Below are 22,364 nucleotides of genomic sequence, written 5' to 3' on the forward strand. Positions count from 1 at the left end.
ATTTGCATAATGACAAGGCACCTGTAACTATAATCACCATATTTGGCATTTTAATTTGCATATTGTTGAACTACCTGTCACCATAATCACCATATTTAGCATTTTTATTTGCATATTGTTTAGGTACCTGTCACTATAATCACCATATTGAGCATTTTTATTTGCATATTGTTAAGGTTGTTGTCATTATAATCACCATATTTAGCATTTTTATTTGCATATTGTTAAGGTACCTGTCACTATAATCACCATATTTAGCATTTTAATTTGCATATTGTTAAGGTACCTGTCACTATAATCACCATATTTAGCATTTTTATTTGCATATTGTTTAGGTACCTGTCACTATAATCACCATATTTAGCATTTTAATTTGCATATTGTTTAGGTACCTGTCACTATAATCACCATATTTAGCATTTTAATTTGCATATTGTTAAGGTACCTGTCACTATAATCACCATATTTAGCATTTTAATTTGCATATTGTTTAGGTACCTGTCATTATAATCACCATATTTAGCATTTTAATTGGCATATTATTAAGGTACCTGCAATAATCACCATATTTAGCATTTTTATTTGCATATTATTAAGGTACCTGTCATTATAATCACTATATTTAGCATTTATATTTGCATATTGTTAAGGTACCTGTCACTATAATCACCATATTTAGCATGTTAATTTGCATATTGTTAAGGTACCTGTCACTATAATCACTATATTTAGCATTTATATTTGCATATTGTTAAGGTACCTGTCACTATAATCACCATATTTAGCATTTTTATTTGCATATTGTTAAGGTACCTGTCATAATCACCATATTTAGCATTTTTATTTGCATATTGTTAAGGTACCTGTCACTATAATCACTATATTTAGCATTTATATTTGCATATTGTTAAGGTACCTGTCACTATAATCACCATATTTAGCATTTTAATTTGCATATTGCTAAGGTACCTGTCACTGTAATCACCATATTTAGTATTTTAATTTGCATATTGTTTAGGTAACTGTCACTATAATCACCATATTTAGCATTTTAATTTGCATATTGTTTAGGTACCTGTCACTATAATCACCATATTTAGCATTTTAATGTGCATATTATTAAGGTACCTGTCACTATAATCACTATATTTAGCATTTATATTTGCATATTGTTAAGGTACCTGTCACTATGATCACCATATCTAGCATTTTAATTTGCATATTGCTAAGGTACCTGTCACTATGATCACCATATCTAGCATTTTAATTTGCATATTACTAAGGTACCTGTCACTGTAATCACCATATTTAGCATTTTAATTTGCATATTGTTTAGGTACCTGTCATTATAATCACCATATTTAGCATTTTAATTTGCATATTGTTTAGGTAACTGTCACTATAATCACCATATTTAGCATTTTTATTTGCATATTGTTAAGGTACCTGTCACTATAATCACTATATTTAGCAATTATATTTGCATATTGTTAAGGTACCTGTCACTATGTTCACCATATCTAGCATTTTAATTTGCATATTGCTAAGGTACCTGTCACTGTAATCACCATATTTAGCATTTTAATTTGCATATTGTTTAGGTACCTGTCACTATAATCACCATATTTAGCCTGTTAATTTGCATATTGTTTAGGTACCTGTCACTATAATCACTATATTTAGCATTTATATTTGCATATTGTTAAGGTACCTGTCACTATAATCACCATATTTAGCATTTGTATTTGCATATTGTTTAGGTATCTGTCACTATAATCACCATATTTAGCATTTTAATTTGCATATTGTTTAGGTACCTGTCACTATAATCACCATATTTAGCATTTTTATTTGCATATTGTTTAGGTACCTGTCACTATAATCACCATATTTAGCATTTTAATTTGCATATTGTTAAGGTACCTGTCATTATAATCACCATATTTAGCATTTTAATTTGCATATTATTAAGGTACCTGTCACTATAATCACCATATTTAGCATTTTTATTTGCATATTGTTTAGGTACCTGTCACTATAATCACCATATTTAGCATTTTAATTTGCATATTGTTAAGTTACCTGTCATTATAATCACCATATTTAGCATTTTAATTTGCATATTATTAAGGTACCTGTCACTATAATCACCATATTTAGCATTTTAATTTGCATATTGTTAAGGTACCTGTCACTATAATCACCATATTTAGCATTTTAATTTGCATATTGTTAAGGTACCTGTCATTATAATCACCATACTTAGCATTTTAATTTGCATATTATTAAGGTACCTGTCACTATAATCACCATATTTAGCATTTTAATTTGCATATAATTAAGGTACATGTCACTATAATCACCATATTTAGCATTTTAATTTGCATATTATTAAGGTACCTGTCACTATAATCACCATATTTAGCATTTTAATTTGCATATTGTTAAGGTACCTGTCACTATAATCACCATATTTGGCATTTTAATTTGCATATTGTTTAAGTACCTGTCACTATAATCACCATATTTAGCATTTTTATTTGCATATTGTTTAGGTACCTGTCACTATAATCACCATATTTAGCATTTTTATTTGCATATTGTTTAGGTAGCTGTCACTATAATCACCATATTTAGCATTTTAATTTGCATATTGTTAAGGTACCTGTCATTATAATCACCATATTTAGCATTTTAATTTGCATATTGTTAAGGTACCTGTCATTATAATCACCATATTTAGCATTTTAATTTGCATATTATTAAGGTACCTGTCACTATAATCACCATATTTAGCATTTTTATTTGCATATTGTCAAGGTACCTGTCACACCCGGTAATCACCATATTTAGCATTTTTATTTGCATATTATTAAGGTACCTGTCACTATAATCACCATATTTAGCATATTAATTTGCATATTGTTTAGGTGCCTGTCACTATAATCACCATATTTAGCATTTTTATTTGCATATTGGCAAGGTACCTGTCACTATAATCACCATATTTAGCATGTTAATTTGCATATTGTTTAGGTACCTGTCACTATAATCACCATATTTAGCATGTTAATTTGCATATTGTTTAGGTACCTGTCACTATAATCACCTTATTTAGCATTTTTATTTGCATATTATTAAGGTACCTGTCACTATAATCACCATATTTAGCATTTTAATTTGCATATTATTAAGGTACCTGTCACTATAATCACCATATTTAGCATTTTAATTTGCATATTGTTTAGGTACCTGTCACTATAATCACCATATTTGGCATTTTAATTTGCATATTGTTTAGGTACCTGTCACTATAATCACCATATTTAGCATGTTAATTTGCATATTGTTTAGGTACCTGTCACTATAATCACCATATTTAGCATTTTTATTTGCATATTATTAAGGTACCTGTCACTATAATCACCATATTTAGCATTTTAATTTGCATATTATTAAGGTACCTGTCACTATAATCACCATATTTAGCATTTTAATTTGCATATTATTAAGGTACCTGTCACTATAATCACCATATTTAGCATTTTTATTTGCATATTATTAAGGTACCTGTCACTATAATCACCATATTTAGCATTTTAATTTGCATATTGTTTAGGTACCTGTCACTATAATCACCATATTTAGCATGTTAATTTGCATATTGTTTAGGTACCTGTCACTATAATCACCATATTTAGCATTTTTATTTGCATATTATTAAGGTACCTGTCACTATAATCACCATATTTAGCATTTTAATTTGCATATTATTAAGGTACCTGTCACTATAATCACCATATTTAGCATTTTAATTTGCATATTGTTAAGGTACCTGTCACTATAATCACCATATTAAGCATTTTAATTTGCATATTATTAAGGTACCTGTCACTATAATCACCATATTTAGCATTTTTATTTGCATATTATTAAGGTACCTGTCACTATAATCACCATATTTAGCATTTTAATTTGCATATTGTTAAGTTACCTGTCATTATAATCACCATATTTAGCATTTTAATTTGCATATTATTAAGGTACCTGTCACTATAATCACCATATTTAGCATTTTAATTTGCATATTGTTAAGGTACCTGTCACTATAATCACCATATTTAGCATTTTAATTTGCATATTGTTAAGGTACCTGTCATTATAATCACCATACTTAGCATTTTAATTTGCATATTATTAAGGTACCTGTCACTATAATCACCATATTTAGCATTTTAATTTGCATATAATTAAGGTACATGTCACTATAATCACCATATTTAGCATTTTAATTTGCATATTATTAAGGTACCTGTCACTATAATCACCATATTTAGCATTTTAATTTGCATATTGTTAAGGTACCTGTCACTATAATCACCATATTTGGCATTTTAATTTGCATATTGTTTAAGTACCTGTCACTATAATCACCATATTTAGCATTTTTATTTGCATATTGTTTAGGTACCTGTCACTATAATCACCATATTTAGCATTTTTATTTGCATATTGTTTAGGTACCTGTCACTATAATCACCATATTTAGCATTTTAATTTGCATATTGTTAAGGTACCTGTCATTATAATCACCATATTTAGCATTTTAATTTGCATATTGTTAAGGTACCTGTCATTATAATCACCATATTTAGCATTTTAATTTGCATATTATTAAGGTACCTGTCACTATAATCACCATATTTAGCATTTTTATTTGCATATTGTCAAGGTACCTGTCACACCCGGTAATCACCATATTTAGCATTTTTATTTGCATATTATTAAGGTACCTGTCACTATAATCACCATATTTAGCATTTTTATTTGCATATTGTTTAGGTAGCTGTCACTATAATTACCATATTTAGCATTTTAATTTGCATATTGTTAAGGTACCTGTCATTATAATCACCATATTTAGCATTTTAATTTGCATATTGTTAAGGTACCTGTCATTATAATCACCATATTTAGCATTTTAATTTGCATATTATTAAGGTACCTGTCACTATAATCACCATATTTAGCATTTTTATTTGCATATTGTCAAGGTACCTGTCACACCCGGTAATCACCATATTTAGCATTTTTATTTGCATATTATTAAGGTACCTGTCACTATAATCACCATATTTAGCATTTTAATTTGCATATTGTTTAGGTGCCTGTCACTATAATCACCATATTTAGCATTTTTATTTGCATATTGGCAAGGTACCTGTCACTATAATCACCATATTTAGCATGTTAATTTGCATATTGTTTAGGTACCTGTCACTATAATCACCATATTTAGCATGTTAATTTGCATATTGTTTAGGTACCTGTCACTATAATCACCTTATTTAGCATTTTTATTTGCATATTATTAAGGTACCTGTCACTATAATCACCATATTTAGCATTTTAATTTGCATATTATTAAGGTACCTGTCACTATAATCACCATATTTAGCATTTTAATTTGCATATTGTTTAGGTACCTGTCACTATAATCACCATATTTAGCATTTTAATTTGCATATTATTAAGGTACCTGTCACTATAATCACCATATTTAGCATTTTAATTTGCATATTGTTTAGGTACCTGTCACTATAATCACCATATTTGGCATTTTAATTTGCATATTGTTTAGGTACCTGTCACTATAATCACCATATTTAGCATGTTAATTTGCATATTGTTTAGGTACCTGTCACTATAATCACCATATTTAGCATTTTTATTTGCATATTATTAAGGTACCTGTCACTATAATCACCATATTTAGCATTTCAATTTGCATATTATTAAGGTACCTGTCACTATAATCACCATATTTAGCATTTTAATTTGCATATTATTAAGGTACCTGTCACTATAATCACCATATTTAGCATTTTTATTTGCATATTGTTTAGGTACCTGTCACTATAATCACCATATTTAGCATTTTAATTTGCATATTGTTTAGGTACCTGTCACTATAATCACCATATTTAGCATGTTAATTTGCATATTGTTTAGGTACCTGTCACTATAATCACCATATTTAGCATTTTTATTTGCATATTATTAAGGTACCTGTCACTATAATCACCATATTTAGCATTTTAATTTGCATATTATTAAGGTACCTGTCACTATAATCACCATATTTAGCATTTTAATTTGCATATTGTTAAGGTACCTGTCACTATAATCACCATATTAAGCATTTTAATTTGCATATTATTAAGGTACCTGTCACTATAATCACCATATTTAGCATTTGTATTTGCATATTATTAAGGTACCTGTCACTATAATCACCATATTTAGCATTTTTATTTGCATATTATTAAGGTACCTGTCACTATTTTCACCATATTTAGCCTTTTAATTTGCATATTGTTTAGGTACCTGTCACTATAATCACCATATTTAGCATGTTAATTTGCATATTGTTTAGGTACCTGTCACTATAATCACCATATTTAGCATTTTTATTTGCATATTGTTTAGGTACCTGTCACTATAATCACCATATTTAGCATTTTAATGTGCATATTGTTAAGGTACCTGTCACTATAATCACCATATTTAGCATTTTAATTTGCATATTGCTAAGGTACCTGTCACTATAATCACCATATTTAGCATTTTAATTTGCATATTGCTAAGGTACCTGTCACTATAATCACCATATTTAGCATTTTTATTTGCATATTGTTAAGGTACCTGTCATTATAATCACCATATTTAGCATTTTTATTTGCATATTATTAAGGTACCTGTCATTATAATCACCATATTTAGGATTTTAATTTGCATATTATTAAGGTACCTGTCACTATAATTACCATATTTAGCATTTTAATGTGCATATTGTTAAGGTACCTGTCACTATAATCACCATATTTATCTAACTAATATATTCCAGTTCATTCGTTATTCTAATCAAAATAGAATTTAGACAATAAGTTTCCAGCTGGACCTCTGTTTTGTTCAAATTATTTTCATTACATATTTCTAATAAAGTGTTCCCCAATCCCACACATACACACATTGAATTCCCTTTTTATATGATATAACCCCAGCTGCCAAAACAGTTCTTGTTCAATAAATGCACTTTTTCATTAGAAAGCTGAGAATGAGATCGAATTGCTTTTTGCAGCATCGACCTTATTGGTTTTCCAATATCAAAGATCTGACAATACAGTGTGTTCACCAGTCATTTCCTCATTTGGCCTTTGGAATACAATGTACATGCTGTACACGTCTCAATTTATTGATTTGTTTCTATTCTTTACATCAGTTCAAATTTTAAACCCGAGTAACTGAATACTGTATATGTCATGACATATATTTTAAACCATTTTAACACAATGATTTTTCTTCCACCAATTTTTTTGTGTTTTTACCTGGTGTTTTTTACGACCAAATGACTATACTTTACCATCGGTTACAGGTCTAGATCAAAATTATTTGAACAAACTATGGAAAAATATCATGAATTTAATTTTTTTGGTAGATGCGACTTTGGCATTCAAAAGATTAAACTGACTGACTCTAATAGTACATGTGTACAGTTGAATCAAATACTAAGAAAAATTTGATATGTTGCAAAAAACATGTCAAAAAACAAAAAATTTACTGCTCTCTGATTGGTCTGACTGTGTCAGGTGTTAGGTAGCCAATCAGGCACATTCTTGTAAGTAGATTTCAATTTTAGATGTATGTTTTCACATATCTACAAACAATAACAAATTATTCATTAATGACAAAATATAATAGATACATGTTGAGAGACAACTAAGACGATTGTCTACTGTACTCAACAAGTAAATCATCTTACAATCACTGCTCAGCAAATAAAAGTGATTCAATCTTCGTATACAATTCAGATTTATACAAAATTCTGGTGTTATTCACCCAGGTTCCAACAACTGGTTTGAAATAAACTATATCATTCAAGTCTCATTTGGAATGCCTCAACTCTTAATTTTAACAGGCTATACAAAATATAATTACCACAAAATCTAAACTATCTAAATTGAGAATTTTGCACGAAGGGTAAGACCAGATAGTGTCCTTTTTGGAAATGACATCAGCATGTTCAACTGAAATCACTAATAGGACGCTTTAAGTGGTGCACCTGGCAGTACCCTGGCATCGCCCTTACAGATAAAAACATGCACACCACATTCTTGAATTGATGCATTGCTGTTGTCATTTGAGCAGGGGATATCTAACAAACGTATGCTGCAAACCACTCTATATAGCAGCACATTGCATATATACTAGATTTAGAGTGGTGTATAGCAGGACATTGCAGATATATTAGGTTTAGTGTGGTGTTATTGCAGATATATTAGACTGAGAGTGGTGTATAGCAGCACATGTCCTATATACTAGGCTGAGAGTGGTGTATAGCAGCACATGGCCTATATACTAGGCTAAGAGTGGTGTATAGCAGCACATGGCCTATATACTAGGCTGAGAGTGGTGTATAGCAGCACATGGCCTATATACTAGGAATGGAGTGGTGTATAGCAGCACATGGCATATATACTAGGCTGAGAGTGGTGTATAACAGCACATGGCCTATATACAAGGCTGAGAGTGGTGTATAGCAGCACATGGCCTATATACTAGGCTGAGAGTGGTGTATAGCAGCACATGGTCTACATACTAGGCTGAGAGTGGTGTATAGTAGCACATGGCCTATATACTAGGCTGAGAGTGGTGTATAGCAGCACATGGCCTATATACTAGGCTGAGAGTGGTGTATAGCAGCACATGGCCTATATACTAGGCTGAGAGTGGTGTATAGCAGCACATGGCCTATATACTAGGCTGAGAGTGGTGTATAGCAGCACATGGCCTATATACTAGGCTTAGAGTGGTGTATAGCAGCACATGGCCTATATACTAGGCTGAGAGTGGTGTATAGCAGCACATGGCCTATATACTATGCTGAGAGTGATGTATAGCAGCACATGGCCTATATACTAGGCTGAGAGTGGTGTATAGCAGCACATGGCCTATATACTATGCTGAGAGTGATGTATAGCAGCACATGGCCTATATACTAGGCTTAGAGTGGTGTATAGCAGCACATGGCCTATATACTATGCTGAGAGTGATGTATAGCAGCACATGGCCTATATACTAGGCTGAGAGTGGTGTATAGTAGCACATGGCCTATATACTAGGCTGAGAGATGTGTATAGTAGCACATGGCCTATATACTAGGCTTAGAGTGGTGTATAGCAGCACATGGCCTATATACTAGGCTGAGAGTGGTGTATAGCAGCACATGGCCTATATACTAGGAATGGAGTGGTGCATAGCAGTACATGGCATATATACTAGGCTGAGAGTGATGTATAGCAGCACATGGCATATATACTAGGCTGAGAGTGGTGTATAGCAGCACATGGCCTATATACTAGGCTTAGAGTGGTGTATAGCAGCACATGGCCTATATACTAGGCTTAGAGTGGTGTATAGCAGCACATGGCCTATATACTAGGCTGAGAGTGGTGTATAGCAGCACATGGCCTATATACTAGGAATGGAGTGGTGTATAGCAGCACATGGCATATATACTAGGCTGAGAGTGGTGTATAGTAGCACATGGCCTATATACTAGGCTGAGAGTGGTGTGTGGCAGCACATGGCCTATATACTAGGCTAAGAGTGGTGTATAGCAGCACATGGCATATATACTAGGCTGAGAGTGGTGTATAGCAGCACATGGCCTATATACTAGGCTGAGAGATGTGTACAGCAGCACATGGCCTATATACTAGGCTTAGAGTGGTGTATAGCAGCACATGGCCTATATACTAGGCTGAGAGTGGTGTATAGCAGCACATGGCCTACATACTAGGCTGAGAGTGGTGTATAGCAGCACATGGCCTATATACTAGGCTAAGAGTGGTGTATAGCAGCACATGGCCTATATACTAGGCTGAGAGTGGTGTATAGCAGCACATGGCCTATATACTAGGAATGGAGTGGTGTATAGCAGCACATGGCATATATACTAGGCTGAGAGTGGTGTGTGGCAGCACATGGCCTATATACTAGGCTGAGAGTGGTGTATAGCAGCACAGGGCATATATACTAGGCTGAGAGTGGTGTATAGCAGCACATGGCCTATATACTAGGAATGGAGTGGTGCATAGCAGTACATGGCCTATATACTAGGCTGAGAGTGGTGTATAGCAGCACATGGCCTATATACTAGGCTTAGAGTGGTGTATAGCAGCACATGGCCTATATACTAGGCTTAGAGTGGTGTATAACAGCACATGGCATATATACTAGGCTGAGAGTGGTGTATAGCAGCACATGGCATATATACCAGGAATGGAGTGGTGTATAGCAGCACAGTGCATATATACTAGGCTTAGAGTGGTGTATAGCAGCACATGGCCTATATACTAGGCTTAGAGTGGTGTATAACAGCACATGGCATATATACTAGGCTGAGAGTGGTGTATAGCAGCACATGGCATATATACCAGGAATGGAGTGGTGTATAGCAGCACAGTGCATATATACTAGGCTTAGAGTGGTGTATAGCAGCACAGGGCTTATATACTAAGCTTAGAGTGGTGTATAGCAGCACATGGTCTACATACTAGGCTTAGAGTGGTGTATAGCAGCACATGGCCAATATACTAGGCTGAGAGTGGTGTATAGCAGCACATGGCCTATATACTAGGCTTAGAGTGGTGTATAGCAGCACATGGCCTATATACTAGGCTGAGAGTGGTGTATAGCAGCACATGGCCTATATACTAGGAATGGAGTGGTGTATAGCAGCACATGGCATATATACTAGGCTGAGAGTGGTGTATGGCAGCACATGGCCTATATACTAGGCTGAGAGTGGTGTATAGTAGCACATGGCCTATATACTAGGCTGAGAGTGGTGTATAGCAGCACATGGCCTATATACTAGGCTGAGAGTGGTGTATAGCAGCACATGGCCTATATACTAGGCTTAGAGTGGTGTATAGTAGCACATGGCCTATATACTAGGAATGGAGTGGTGTATAGCAGTACATGGCCTATATACTAGGCTGAGAGTGGTGTATAGCAGCACATGGCCTATATACTAGGCTTAGAGTGGTGTATAGCAGCACATGGCCTATATACTAGGCTTAGAGTGGTGTATAACAGCACATGGCATATATACTAGGCTGAGAGTGGTGTATAGCAGCACATGGCATATATACCAGGAATGGAGTGGTGTATAGCAGCACAGTGCATATATACTAGGCTTAGAGTGGTGTATAGCAGCACAGGGCTTATATACTAAGCTTAGAGTGGTGTATAGCAGCACATGGTCTACATACTAGGCTTAGAGTGGTGTATAGCAGCACATGGCCAATATACTAGGCTGAGAGTGGTGTATAGCAGCACATGGCCTACATACTAGGCTAGGAGTGATGTATAGCAGCACATGGCCTATATACTAGGCTTATAGTGGTGCATAGCAACACATGGCCTATATACTAGGCTGAGAGTGGTGTATAGTAGCACATGACCTATATACTAGGCTGAGAGTGGTGTATAGTAGCACATGACCTATATACTAGGCTGAGTGTGGTGTATAGTAGCACATGGCATATATACTAGGCTGAGAGTAGTGTATAGCAGCACATGGCCTATATACTAGGCTTAGAGTGGTGTATAGCAGCACATTGCCTATATACTAGGCTGAGAGTGGTGTATAGCAGCACATGGCCTACATAATAGGCTTAGAGTGGTGTATAGCAGCACATGGCCTATATACTAGGCTGAGAGTGGTGTATAGTAGCACATGGCCTATATACTAGGCTGAGAGTGGTGTATAGTAGCACATGGCCTATATACTAGGCTGAGAGTGGTGTATAGCAGTACATGACCTATATACTAGGCTGGGAGTGGTGTATAGTAGCACATGGCCTATATACTACGCTGAGAGTGGTGTATAGCAGCACATGGCCTATATACTAGGCTGAGATATGTGTACAGCAGCACATGGCCTATATACTAGGCTGAGAGTGGTGTACAGCAGCACATGGCCTATATACTAGGCTTAGAGTGGTGTATAGCAGCACATGGTCTATATACCAGGCTGAGAGTGGTGTATAGCAGCACATGGCCTATATACTAGGCTGAGAGATGTGTACAGCAGCACATGGCCTATATACTAGGCTGAGATATGTGTACAGCAGCACATGGCCTATATACTAGGCTTAGAGTGGCGTATAGCAGCACATGGTCTATATACCAGGCTTAGAGTGGTGTATAGCAGCACATGGCCTATATACTAGGCTGAGAGTGGTGTATAGCAGCACATGGCATATATACCAGGAATGGAGTGGTGTATAGCAAAAAAATGAAAAAATAAGATCATGGCAATTTTTTTAAGAATGAGAATAAAAAAACCATGCATGCATGCATCAATTTTTCGAAAAACAAATTGATCAGAAACTGTTTTTTTTTTATTCTGTGGCTTAATGTTGCAAACAAATCTTCATGATACAACACAAAATTAAAAAAAAATAACCTGACAGAAAAACCCAAATTTTATCTAACCTAAATGCGATATATTATATGGCTTAATGTTGAAAAATAACTGCACCTGAAATGAATGGCATGGTAGGCAATAAGAATTAAATCATAAAATATGATATTTGATTTTCACCATCAATGCATAATCTCAAGTTCCATTCACTGTAAATCACCCATAATAAATTAGGATATCCAGGAAAACCAACTCTCATCTATCTGAATTGTGTTTACTTTACCTCAATAGATAGAATCTAACAAATAGTATCGGATTGCAACACCTGTGGGCCAGTTTTAAGTAGCGTGCAATTTTGCCATTAAAAGCTAGCATGCTGATAAACAGCACCGTTTCATGCCTTGCTTTATAACGTATTTCCACAATTAATGTGAATCTCTATGAACCTGTTTCACATCAAAATATTCATTACTACCCCGATTTATATTGCTTTATTAGGTGCACACATGTATAATGTAAATAACAGCGATGTGTCAAGCTCAATTTTTACTGATATCTTCAGGGTTTAATAATTTCTAGCGTGTCAAGAAACATCAATGAGACTCTGTGGATGCCCTCGCTCTCTCACATTTTCTTGAGATATTTTTCTTTCATGAAAGTCAAATTAGCGTTTACTATCAATGAATTCAATCTGACATATAAATCCACTTATACTTTAATGTGCACATACATACATGGACATTTCGGATATAAACCTACTTGGATTTAAATCGTCAATATTGACACTCTCAAATCCCGGTTTGGCTGTCTGGGAAAGTGCTTTAAAAATACAGGGATACATTTGATTTAAATCCATTTAGATTTAAATCATGTATGCTACTTAATTTTAACGATTCAGCAAAAATTATGACTCACTCAGCCTGCATGTCACCTCTGTCACATACCAGTTAACACATTATGGGGTTATTCCATCTTTATTCATTCACTCTAGTTGTATGTATCATTTGTTTTATTTTTGCCTGTTTTTATGTATTTTTTTAGAATTTAGATCAGAATTATGTTTTAGGGTGTCAATCTGTCTGCTCTTGAGCTATAAATCTTAAAATGAGCGGTAGCCTTTGACACAGAGACCAATTTGAAATTAGGGAGGCATCTGCATAGTTACCATGGAAACATCATGATCAAAATTTTGGAAAAAATATACCGGTAGTAACAATTATGTAAGTTTATTTTTAGAACAGTAATAGAAGTTGACTTTAACTAATTCAAATGATTTTCCTTTTACCGGGTAGCAATTTTTTTGGTAAAAAATAGTAACAAGCAGCCTCTCGGCTGAGATAGCTCCACTGTTAGCAATGCACATTTCAATTAAAGAACTGAAGATATCATTAGAAAATGAACAATTCTGAAAGAGGTCCACCTCTAGTACCTATATATTTAATATCAAAGCAATTGGACTTGCTGTTTTCAACAAGAAGTCAAAAATATTACTTTTTACCAAAAATATTCAGGACATTAAAATTAGAGAATTGAAGATATCATCACAAAATAAACAAATCTAAGAGGGGTCTGCCCAGGGTACGTATACCAAGTATCAAAGCTATAAGGCTTGTAGTTTGCAATTAGAAGCCGAAAAAGTATAAAGGTAACACGAACAATCACTCGTATGATAAGATCCTATATTGTCCAATGTTTGTACCAGAATGGCAGAAATTGAAAGATGAATTTTTACCATCGCCATTCAGCCATCTTAAATTGTGTCTCAAAAACGAATGGTTGTGCATAATGTACCTAAAGATACATGACATACACTGTATATGTATGTGTGAAGTTTGAATGTGGTTGGTCTTGGGATGTCTAGGCATGTCATGGGATGTCTTGGAATGTCTAGGCATGTCTTGGGATGTCTGAGATACAGGTGGGATTTAATGCATGCATATACGCAGGTCAAAACATAAATACTCAAAATAGACATTTTTGAGACACACCAAACAAAAACAAATATATCATTCAAAAATGTTAATTATAGTGCTAATAGGCAACATATGGGCAATAAAATGTGATTTCCAATGAAAAACATAGATTTGAATTAAAGTGACAATAAACATGTGACTCATCCTTAACTACAAACCAAATTTGGATGCAATGATGAGTCAATAAATGGTTAATCTGATTATCAATTTCTGATATAATTATCTTGTACATTGTTATTGGATGCCAGCTTTCCTCAGTGAAGTATCAAGAATATATAGAATATTTAGTTTATGATATAGAAACATTTGATATCACCATGAATTACAAATAATGACAGATCTAACTTCGCATCACAACAGTTACTGTTGAAATTTGAAATGACAACATTTCCTGTTTTTTGGAAAGATGAGAGTAATAGGCATATAATAATCAACCAAAAATGTTACTATGTACTCCAATATTTTAATTTCAAATTAATTTGAGTAAACAATTTGCATTTGATAATTTAAGACCCCAGAACATGATTTGATAATTTAAAGGCCGATGGTCATCGCCGTCAACGATGACAGCTTTGATTGTTGCACAGACCAACGAGGATAAACTGAGACGTTATCAAGCTTTACCTAAAGTGAAAGGTATTGAAGAGTCACTGGCAGTAATGAGTTCACGGCACGCCTGGTTCAGGACTTGTACATGTACTTCCCATTAGAAGAGTGCATTGAATTGTGGGAAAATCAATGTTTATCAACACAAATGTCGCACATGATGACCACCACCCTTTAAGGTGTTTAAGAAACATCATCCAAGTATTTAGAAATACAAAGGAACATGAGAACACTTTACTTCAAAAGGCATTAAGACAGACACAAATGATTTTTAAAAGCCTGTTAAATCATTTGAGTGCTAAGTGACATACTTGTATTCTCAAAGTCAGTAATCAATGCACTTTCAATATTTTAAATCAAAGTAACACTCACACATTCAATTTTTTTCCAGCACAAATACATAGATGTTAATAACTTTTGCAACTGGTTTGTTACAAGGTTGATTCAAAAGTTTCTTATGATGGAATTCAGTTTGGGGATATAATACCAAGATCAAAATAAATAGGAAGGAAAGTTTATTTGTGAAATGTGTTGAAAAATGATTTGGTGTAAGAAGATACAAACACAAGTACATACTTTAGGTTATTAATGTACTGTATAGGGCTTAATTATTCGCCGTTTTTGTTTCACTTTTAATATTTCTCTGACAGTTAAATTAAAACCCAGTGAATATTCAAATTAAACAATAGAACGTATTGTCTCCTCCACAAACCAGTGAATTTAAAACACACAAACATTAAAAACAGTGAATATTACACCCTCAACATTAAACAACATTACCATCAACATTAATTGATAATAACAGTTCCATATATTTAATAGCAATAAATGACATGCAAATATGCCATTTACTTTTGCATTCAAAATATGTATTAACGATTAATATGACTTTATATTATCTGAACTTGTTCAACCCCTTGTATGAATTTTGAACTTCTACATTGTAGCATGGATCGACACAATCATGAACAGAACATGTGATGTGTAACAGACCTATCATCGTGTTTGTAGCATTTCATGGCTCATTTCCATAGCTACATGTACACTGTCACAGGCATTACACTGTAAATGTATTATATCATATTTGGTAACAGTGAACATTATACTGTATAAGGATAGGAAAGTTAGCAACATTTTCATATGCCATTGTAATGTTAAATTGAAGAACTTTAACAGCAAAAATCTTACAGTTTCTACAGTAGGAACAACAACACAGAGACTGTTTTATTCAAAACCAGTGAATATACATGCATGTGTGAATATAAGGAATATTCAATTGTGCCAGAAGACACCATTTGTGAAGTGTACAATAGCAAGGTGTGCAGTCATATGTACTTGCATGAACAATGAGGAAGATAGTTACTACATTCATCACTCATGATAAATATAATGACCTCCGAGTCCTACTACACACTGAGAAAAAGTAGTGCACATTTTAAATGTAGACGTAACAACCACAAAAGAAAATGGATTTCCTTAGATCATTGAAATTACAGCTCAGGTACCTTTTTACTAATCATTAAAAGTATGTACACTGTATATATGCATTAATAATGGTTGCTAAAAGCGGAATGAGGTGTAGACGCTTAAAGCGGTTATTAAATTATTACATCTACAAGAAGAAGATAATGACAAAGGACAATCAAAGGTCTCAGAAAGCTGTAACACTGATAAAGGTTATACCATTATGTATGCAGGGGGTAAGCTATAATAATGGTTGAGAAAATTAACAGCTTACCATGTAATCAATAAAAACTTATACACAAACTATTGATGTTGCATAATCTCATGAATATGAACAATATACTCACTTCTGTGCCAGATGATATTTGTACACTATGTGACTCTTTTGTTGGTTGTCTTCGTAACCTTGGTGATGCTGATGGTGATACTGATGGTGATGCATATGGAGAATATGGAAGCGATGGAAAAATCGGTCGAGAAAGTTTTGGTTTGTTTATTGAAAGGTGGTCATCAGAGACACTGAGTCTGTTGTCATCTTGCAGGACACCTGTGTCATTGATGCTAAGATGTGGAGTAATCCTCAAAGCTGTGTTCTGCGAGGCAGACCAGTTATCTGCGCTTATACTTTTAACCATGTGTAATGTTTTTGGTTCTAATTCCGGTGAAGGTGGCAAAACGTTTAAAACATTACTAGTTCGTGTGACATTATTTTTACTGGTACTTTGCATGGTATATTTGTCATCCATATCTTCCTCAACCGATGGAACAGACATGTCATTTTCTGTATCCAGTTCACTAATACCAACCTTACTAGTTCTACTCTGTGAGTATTTCTGACTGTGTTTCCCAGTCACAAGTATTGGCCACTCTAATACTGGGCTAGAGTTTACTATCATTGATCCTTTCCCTGAGTCACATGTAACATTTGATGACTTCCTTTCATCTTTGTCGCTACTATTACATGCTGTTGCATTGTTTTGATATTTTGGAGCAGAACTGTTACTAGAGACCACCACCGATGATTGGCTGTGTGGATGGGATGGACTGTCTGCGATTGAATCCTCATCTATCTTCCCATGCCTTGGAATGTCTCCAATTTTGGGAGCACGAGCACGTATCACAGGCTGCGTAGAGATGTCTCCTCTTGTCAGCGACTTCCGACAAAAGGCACTTCTTCCTACAGAAAGTAATCAATTAAATATTAACAATTATTATCACAAGAAGACAAAATTATACAGTAGATAAATAAGAGTTTTATACAAATCAAATGATATCTACAATTGATGTGGGTCTATCTGTGTACTGCGTGGACAGAAGCACATCAACAATGTATATAAACAAAAAATGACAATGCTGTCATACTGAATCATCAAAATATTACTTATTTTGATCATAGAAATACCTCTGATTATAAAGCGCATGTGCGAACATAGACGAACAAATATGGTATAAATATATGTAAAATGTAAAAGATATGGATGTTATACAACGAAGAAATACAGGAGTCTTGCTTGCAGAGGAACGCTGTTATTCTGGAGGGCACCGCTGAAAGCAGGAGATGGTTGAAGCCTGTATCACTTGTCTCACAATATTGCAGTAGCTATACACAGTAGAAATGATGGACCCCAACCGTCCTCCGTCTGTCCAATTTATAGGTAAAAATGGCCCAGATTCAGAAACACCACCTGGGTTTCCACATGAGCCAATCAGAATGTGATCTTGCTCGCAGCTGTGTCACATAGGCAACTCAGTAGATCATAAACATTTTTTGTTCAAAAATCGCAGCACACCTGGAAGATTCCAATTCTCCTTCCAAAGTTGTAAACACACTTTGTTATGTAAATCGCAAGCACACTTGGTAGATTCTACTGTCCTTCCTTGCTTTATGACAGTTATCACACGGCAATGCACACCGTTTCTTCCCATGATTCCATGCACACTTCTATTTGCAGGGTTTGAGGTAATACGACAAAAACATAGAATAAAGGATGCTGACACTTAACATGATTTTATCTTTTTTAAATAAAGTCTATTTATTATTTTGATACACACAAACATTGTAAGCACAAAGACTCCCATTGCAAGCTTCCCACTCAGGAGTAAAAAAAAATAGATCGACCAACTGTCAGTCTAAAATTGATTTTCAAATGAGAGATAATAAAGTCATTAATAATTATATAGTAATTTATTCAACATTTAAGAAGATATTATATCACTTGAGCGTTCATAAAACAACAAAATTTCCACTGAGTAATGAAATTAAAGATACTGCATGGTGACATGTTACAATATACAGACACGTTTTCACATTTACACATATTTTAGCACATATAGTAGGAACAACATTCCATGTCAAAATATGTCCATAATTAATCAACTTAAAAATAGTCGACTGTATATGAATATTTTTTGTTCACTGCTAATCCATTTTTTGTCAATAATTTACACAAAATTACATTTTTGCAGCACTGAATAAAAACACACTAAAAATATTGTCAGTTTTATAATGTACCTTGCTTTGTAAGGAAGTATATGATTCATCAAAATTTGGGGATATTGAGAAAAATACTTGCCATAGAAAACAATGCTACATGGAATACATCAGTAAAAATAAATGAGAATGATTTTTACTTCTAGATAGTACTGGTATTCTACCTTAATGTGCAAAAAAAATCAGAACTTACTTGAAATAAAATAACGTTACAACACATTTTTTTTTAACGTAAATGTTTAGTGAAGAACAATGGTCCTATAGAGCTGAATTATATAGCTGAGTTTGAAGCAGATAAAATGGTTAGAAACAACCTTTCCTTACATTCAGTGTCAAATTACCATTTCCTACACCTGAAGACAGCTCACACCAATGACATTACCCACAAAGAAACATAAAGGCATTAAGTGTCCACGTAGCGTAACTATCAGCCACTTACTATGAGTACTACGCAGATAACAGCGACAGAACACTTTGATGACAGGTTCTGATATGAGAAAGAATACATTTTCCTATCTGGCTATTCATTATTAAGGAGATGCTGATGTACCGGGTATTATTTAATTGGGCGTGGTTGAGTCTGAGATATAACACAGCGATCCAAGAAAATTAATGAATTAATTAGATCAACACATCGTTATTTGTTGGATTTGTAAATACCATTTTCTTTTATGATTGACACCTGGTCCATCATGTTTTTTTGTATTAATCTTACCAATGAAGTCAACAGATAGTACAAGTGTACAATTTCACATGAAAACTATTTAATTTCAATGTAGAGATTGATTTTGTTGAACACTTAATTTTTTCATTGTTTGCTGTGAAATTTGAAACAGCTAATTAACGAACATGCGTATTGCACATCACACACATTGGAGGGCAAATGATGTTGCCAATTGCCATTGAATTTTTTATTGAAATATTGTTATCATTGGAAAATGAAAAAAACAAATTGTTAAAAAGGAAATATTATGATTTGTAACCTGTCAAAAGGTTGGTGTTAAAGATGATAATATTGATGTACATAAAGTACAATCTCACCATATTCACTGAATTCAAATCTCATCATATTCACTGAATTCAAATCTCATTATAATCACTGAATTTAAATCTCATCATATTCACTGAATTTAAATTTCACTAGATTCACTGAATTCAAATCTCATTATAATCACTGAATTTAAATCTCACTATAATCACTGTATTAAAATTTCACCATATTCACTGCATTCAAATCTCACCATATTCACTGAATTCAAATCTCATCATATTCACTGAATTCAAATCTCACTAGATTCACTAAATTCAAATCTCACTATAATCACTGAATTCAAATCTCATCATGTTCACTGAATTCAAATTTCATCGTATTTATTGAATTCAAATCTCATCCTATTCACTAAATTCAAGTCTCACTACAGTCACTGAATTCAAATCTCATCCTATTCACTGATTTCAAATCTCACACAATAATTCACTGAATTCAAATCTCATTCTATTCACTGATTTCAAGTCTCACCACAGTCACTTTATTCAAATCTCGTCATATTCACTGATTTCAAATCTCACACAATAATTCACTGAATTCAAATCTCATCCTATTCACTGATTACAAGTCAAAAGGATCTGACTGGTTGAGTTGTTTAAGCTATTTTCAGATTCCTTTTATCCAAATTATTTTATTTTATTTGTTTTGTGTTTGTAGTTATTTATTTTGATATCTACATCTTTCACTACTACTTATTTATTTCTTGTTAAATAAAGCTTAATATAAATGATCAATCAATGTAGGTCAAGTTACATAAATGTCGCTTTCTGTTTTAACATGTTTTTCTGACTGAATACTAGCTATTAAGGAAACCTGTGTATCCATATTTGGACTACACATAGTCCACCATATAAGCCATCCATATTTGGGCTACACATAGTCCACCATTCAAGCCATCCATATTCAGGCTACACATGATCCAGCAAAAAAGACATCCATATATGGGCTTAACACATAGACCAAAATATAAGCCATTCATTTTTGGAGATACATGTAACCATGGTTCTCCATGAACCATCCATAGTAATTTATAAATACAGTAAAACCATGGTAACCATTTGATACAATTTATTACACATACAAGGCCAATTGACAGGATTGTCAATGTCCGCTAAAGTGATTTGAAAAGAACAGGAAGTACAAATGCATTGAATGTCAGAGAGTACAAACATGCTATTTGACCTGCTGAAAAGCATTGGAGTGTTTTTCTCATGAAGGTATGAACAATTCTGTCCTGATTAAACATAATCAGTTCGATTATTTGGAACAGCTTTTGGCACACTCAAATCAAACCACTTCAGCCCTTTCTTAATGTCATTCAAACTTCAAAGTATAAAGTACACTCTACATGGTAAATCTGTGACAAACATTGAGGTTGCAATTTCCCATAAAAAGCAGTGAATGCATATACAATATTAGATGTCGAATCATGTTTATTCTGAAACATTTTCCCCCCAAACCATTTCAAGTGACTTTTCAAGATTTATTTTTTGCAAAATTGTTATTTTTTTAAAAAGGTGTTAATTTTTTTTGCTGACACCGATAGTTTTATTTTTGTTAATAAAGCATGCATATAAATGATGCAGATGTATTCAATGAAGATAATTTGAAATGCTAAACATTGTCTAACTTTTTTTACTACACGGTAATTAGTAGATCGTTATAATGTAGAAACACATATTACAAATTGTGGAGGAAACGATAATTTCACACTTAATTGCTGAGGGAAAGCTTACCAACAAATGATAGGATAGCAATCAATTCTAAATTTTATAATAACATTTACAGTAATTGAAACTATTAAGGCTAACAACAATGGCATAATTGGATACAAAATGTGTAAATTACATGTTTGGATTGAATGAGTTTCTAAGACAAACAGTAGAGACAATTTGCACAAACTTTTCGGAGGCCAATTAGATGCTATCTTATCTATGTGAGTATGCTAAATGTGATGTGAATATATCATGAGCTGAGAAGAACACATGTAGGGTGAAACAGATTATTAATTGAAAGTGAAGAAATGATAAGAGGAATATGTAAACAAAGCAATATAACAAAAAGTAATATTCAAATTACAGTGTACTGTACAATACCCTGCAAGTAGAGAAGATGTATGACAGATGTATTTGCAACTCAAATTTGCAATAAGAAGATCTGAAAATATTTTTTTTTAATATTATAACAACATAAATATTAATATTATAAAATTATTTTCAGACCTGTATCACTATTTATATATAAATTGTATTGACAACTGCATATTGTGTTGCTGTAGTAGCATAT

At 33.5% G+C, this 22,364-nt stretch overlaps 1 protein-coding gene across 1 annotated transcript in view; it reads right to left on the reverse strand.

The window, feature by feature from the left end:
* LOC102801852 (calcium/calmodulin-dependent protein kinase kinase 1-like) overlaps positions 1–22,364 on the reverse strand; it is a 47,950-nt gene that overhangs the window by 24,614 nt on the left and 972 nt on the right. The window contains exon 2 of the mRNA XM_085490996.1: positions 16,887–17,716. Within this exon, the coding sequence (XP_085347122.1) occupies positions 16,887–17,716 (830 nt within the window). The remainder of the gene's footprint in view (positions 1–16,886; positions 17,717–22,364) is intronic.

The sequence above is a fragment of the Saccoglossus kowalevskii genome, chromosome 16 (assembly GCF_978046115.1).
Source record: "Saccoglossus kowalevskii chromosome 16, keSacKowa6.1, whole genome shotgun sequence".
Lineage (NCBI taxonomy): Eukaryota > Metazoa > Hemichordata > Enteropneusta > Harrimaniidae > Saccoglossus > Saccoglossus kowalevskii.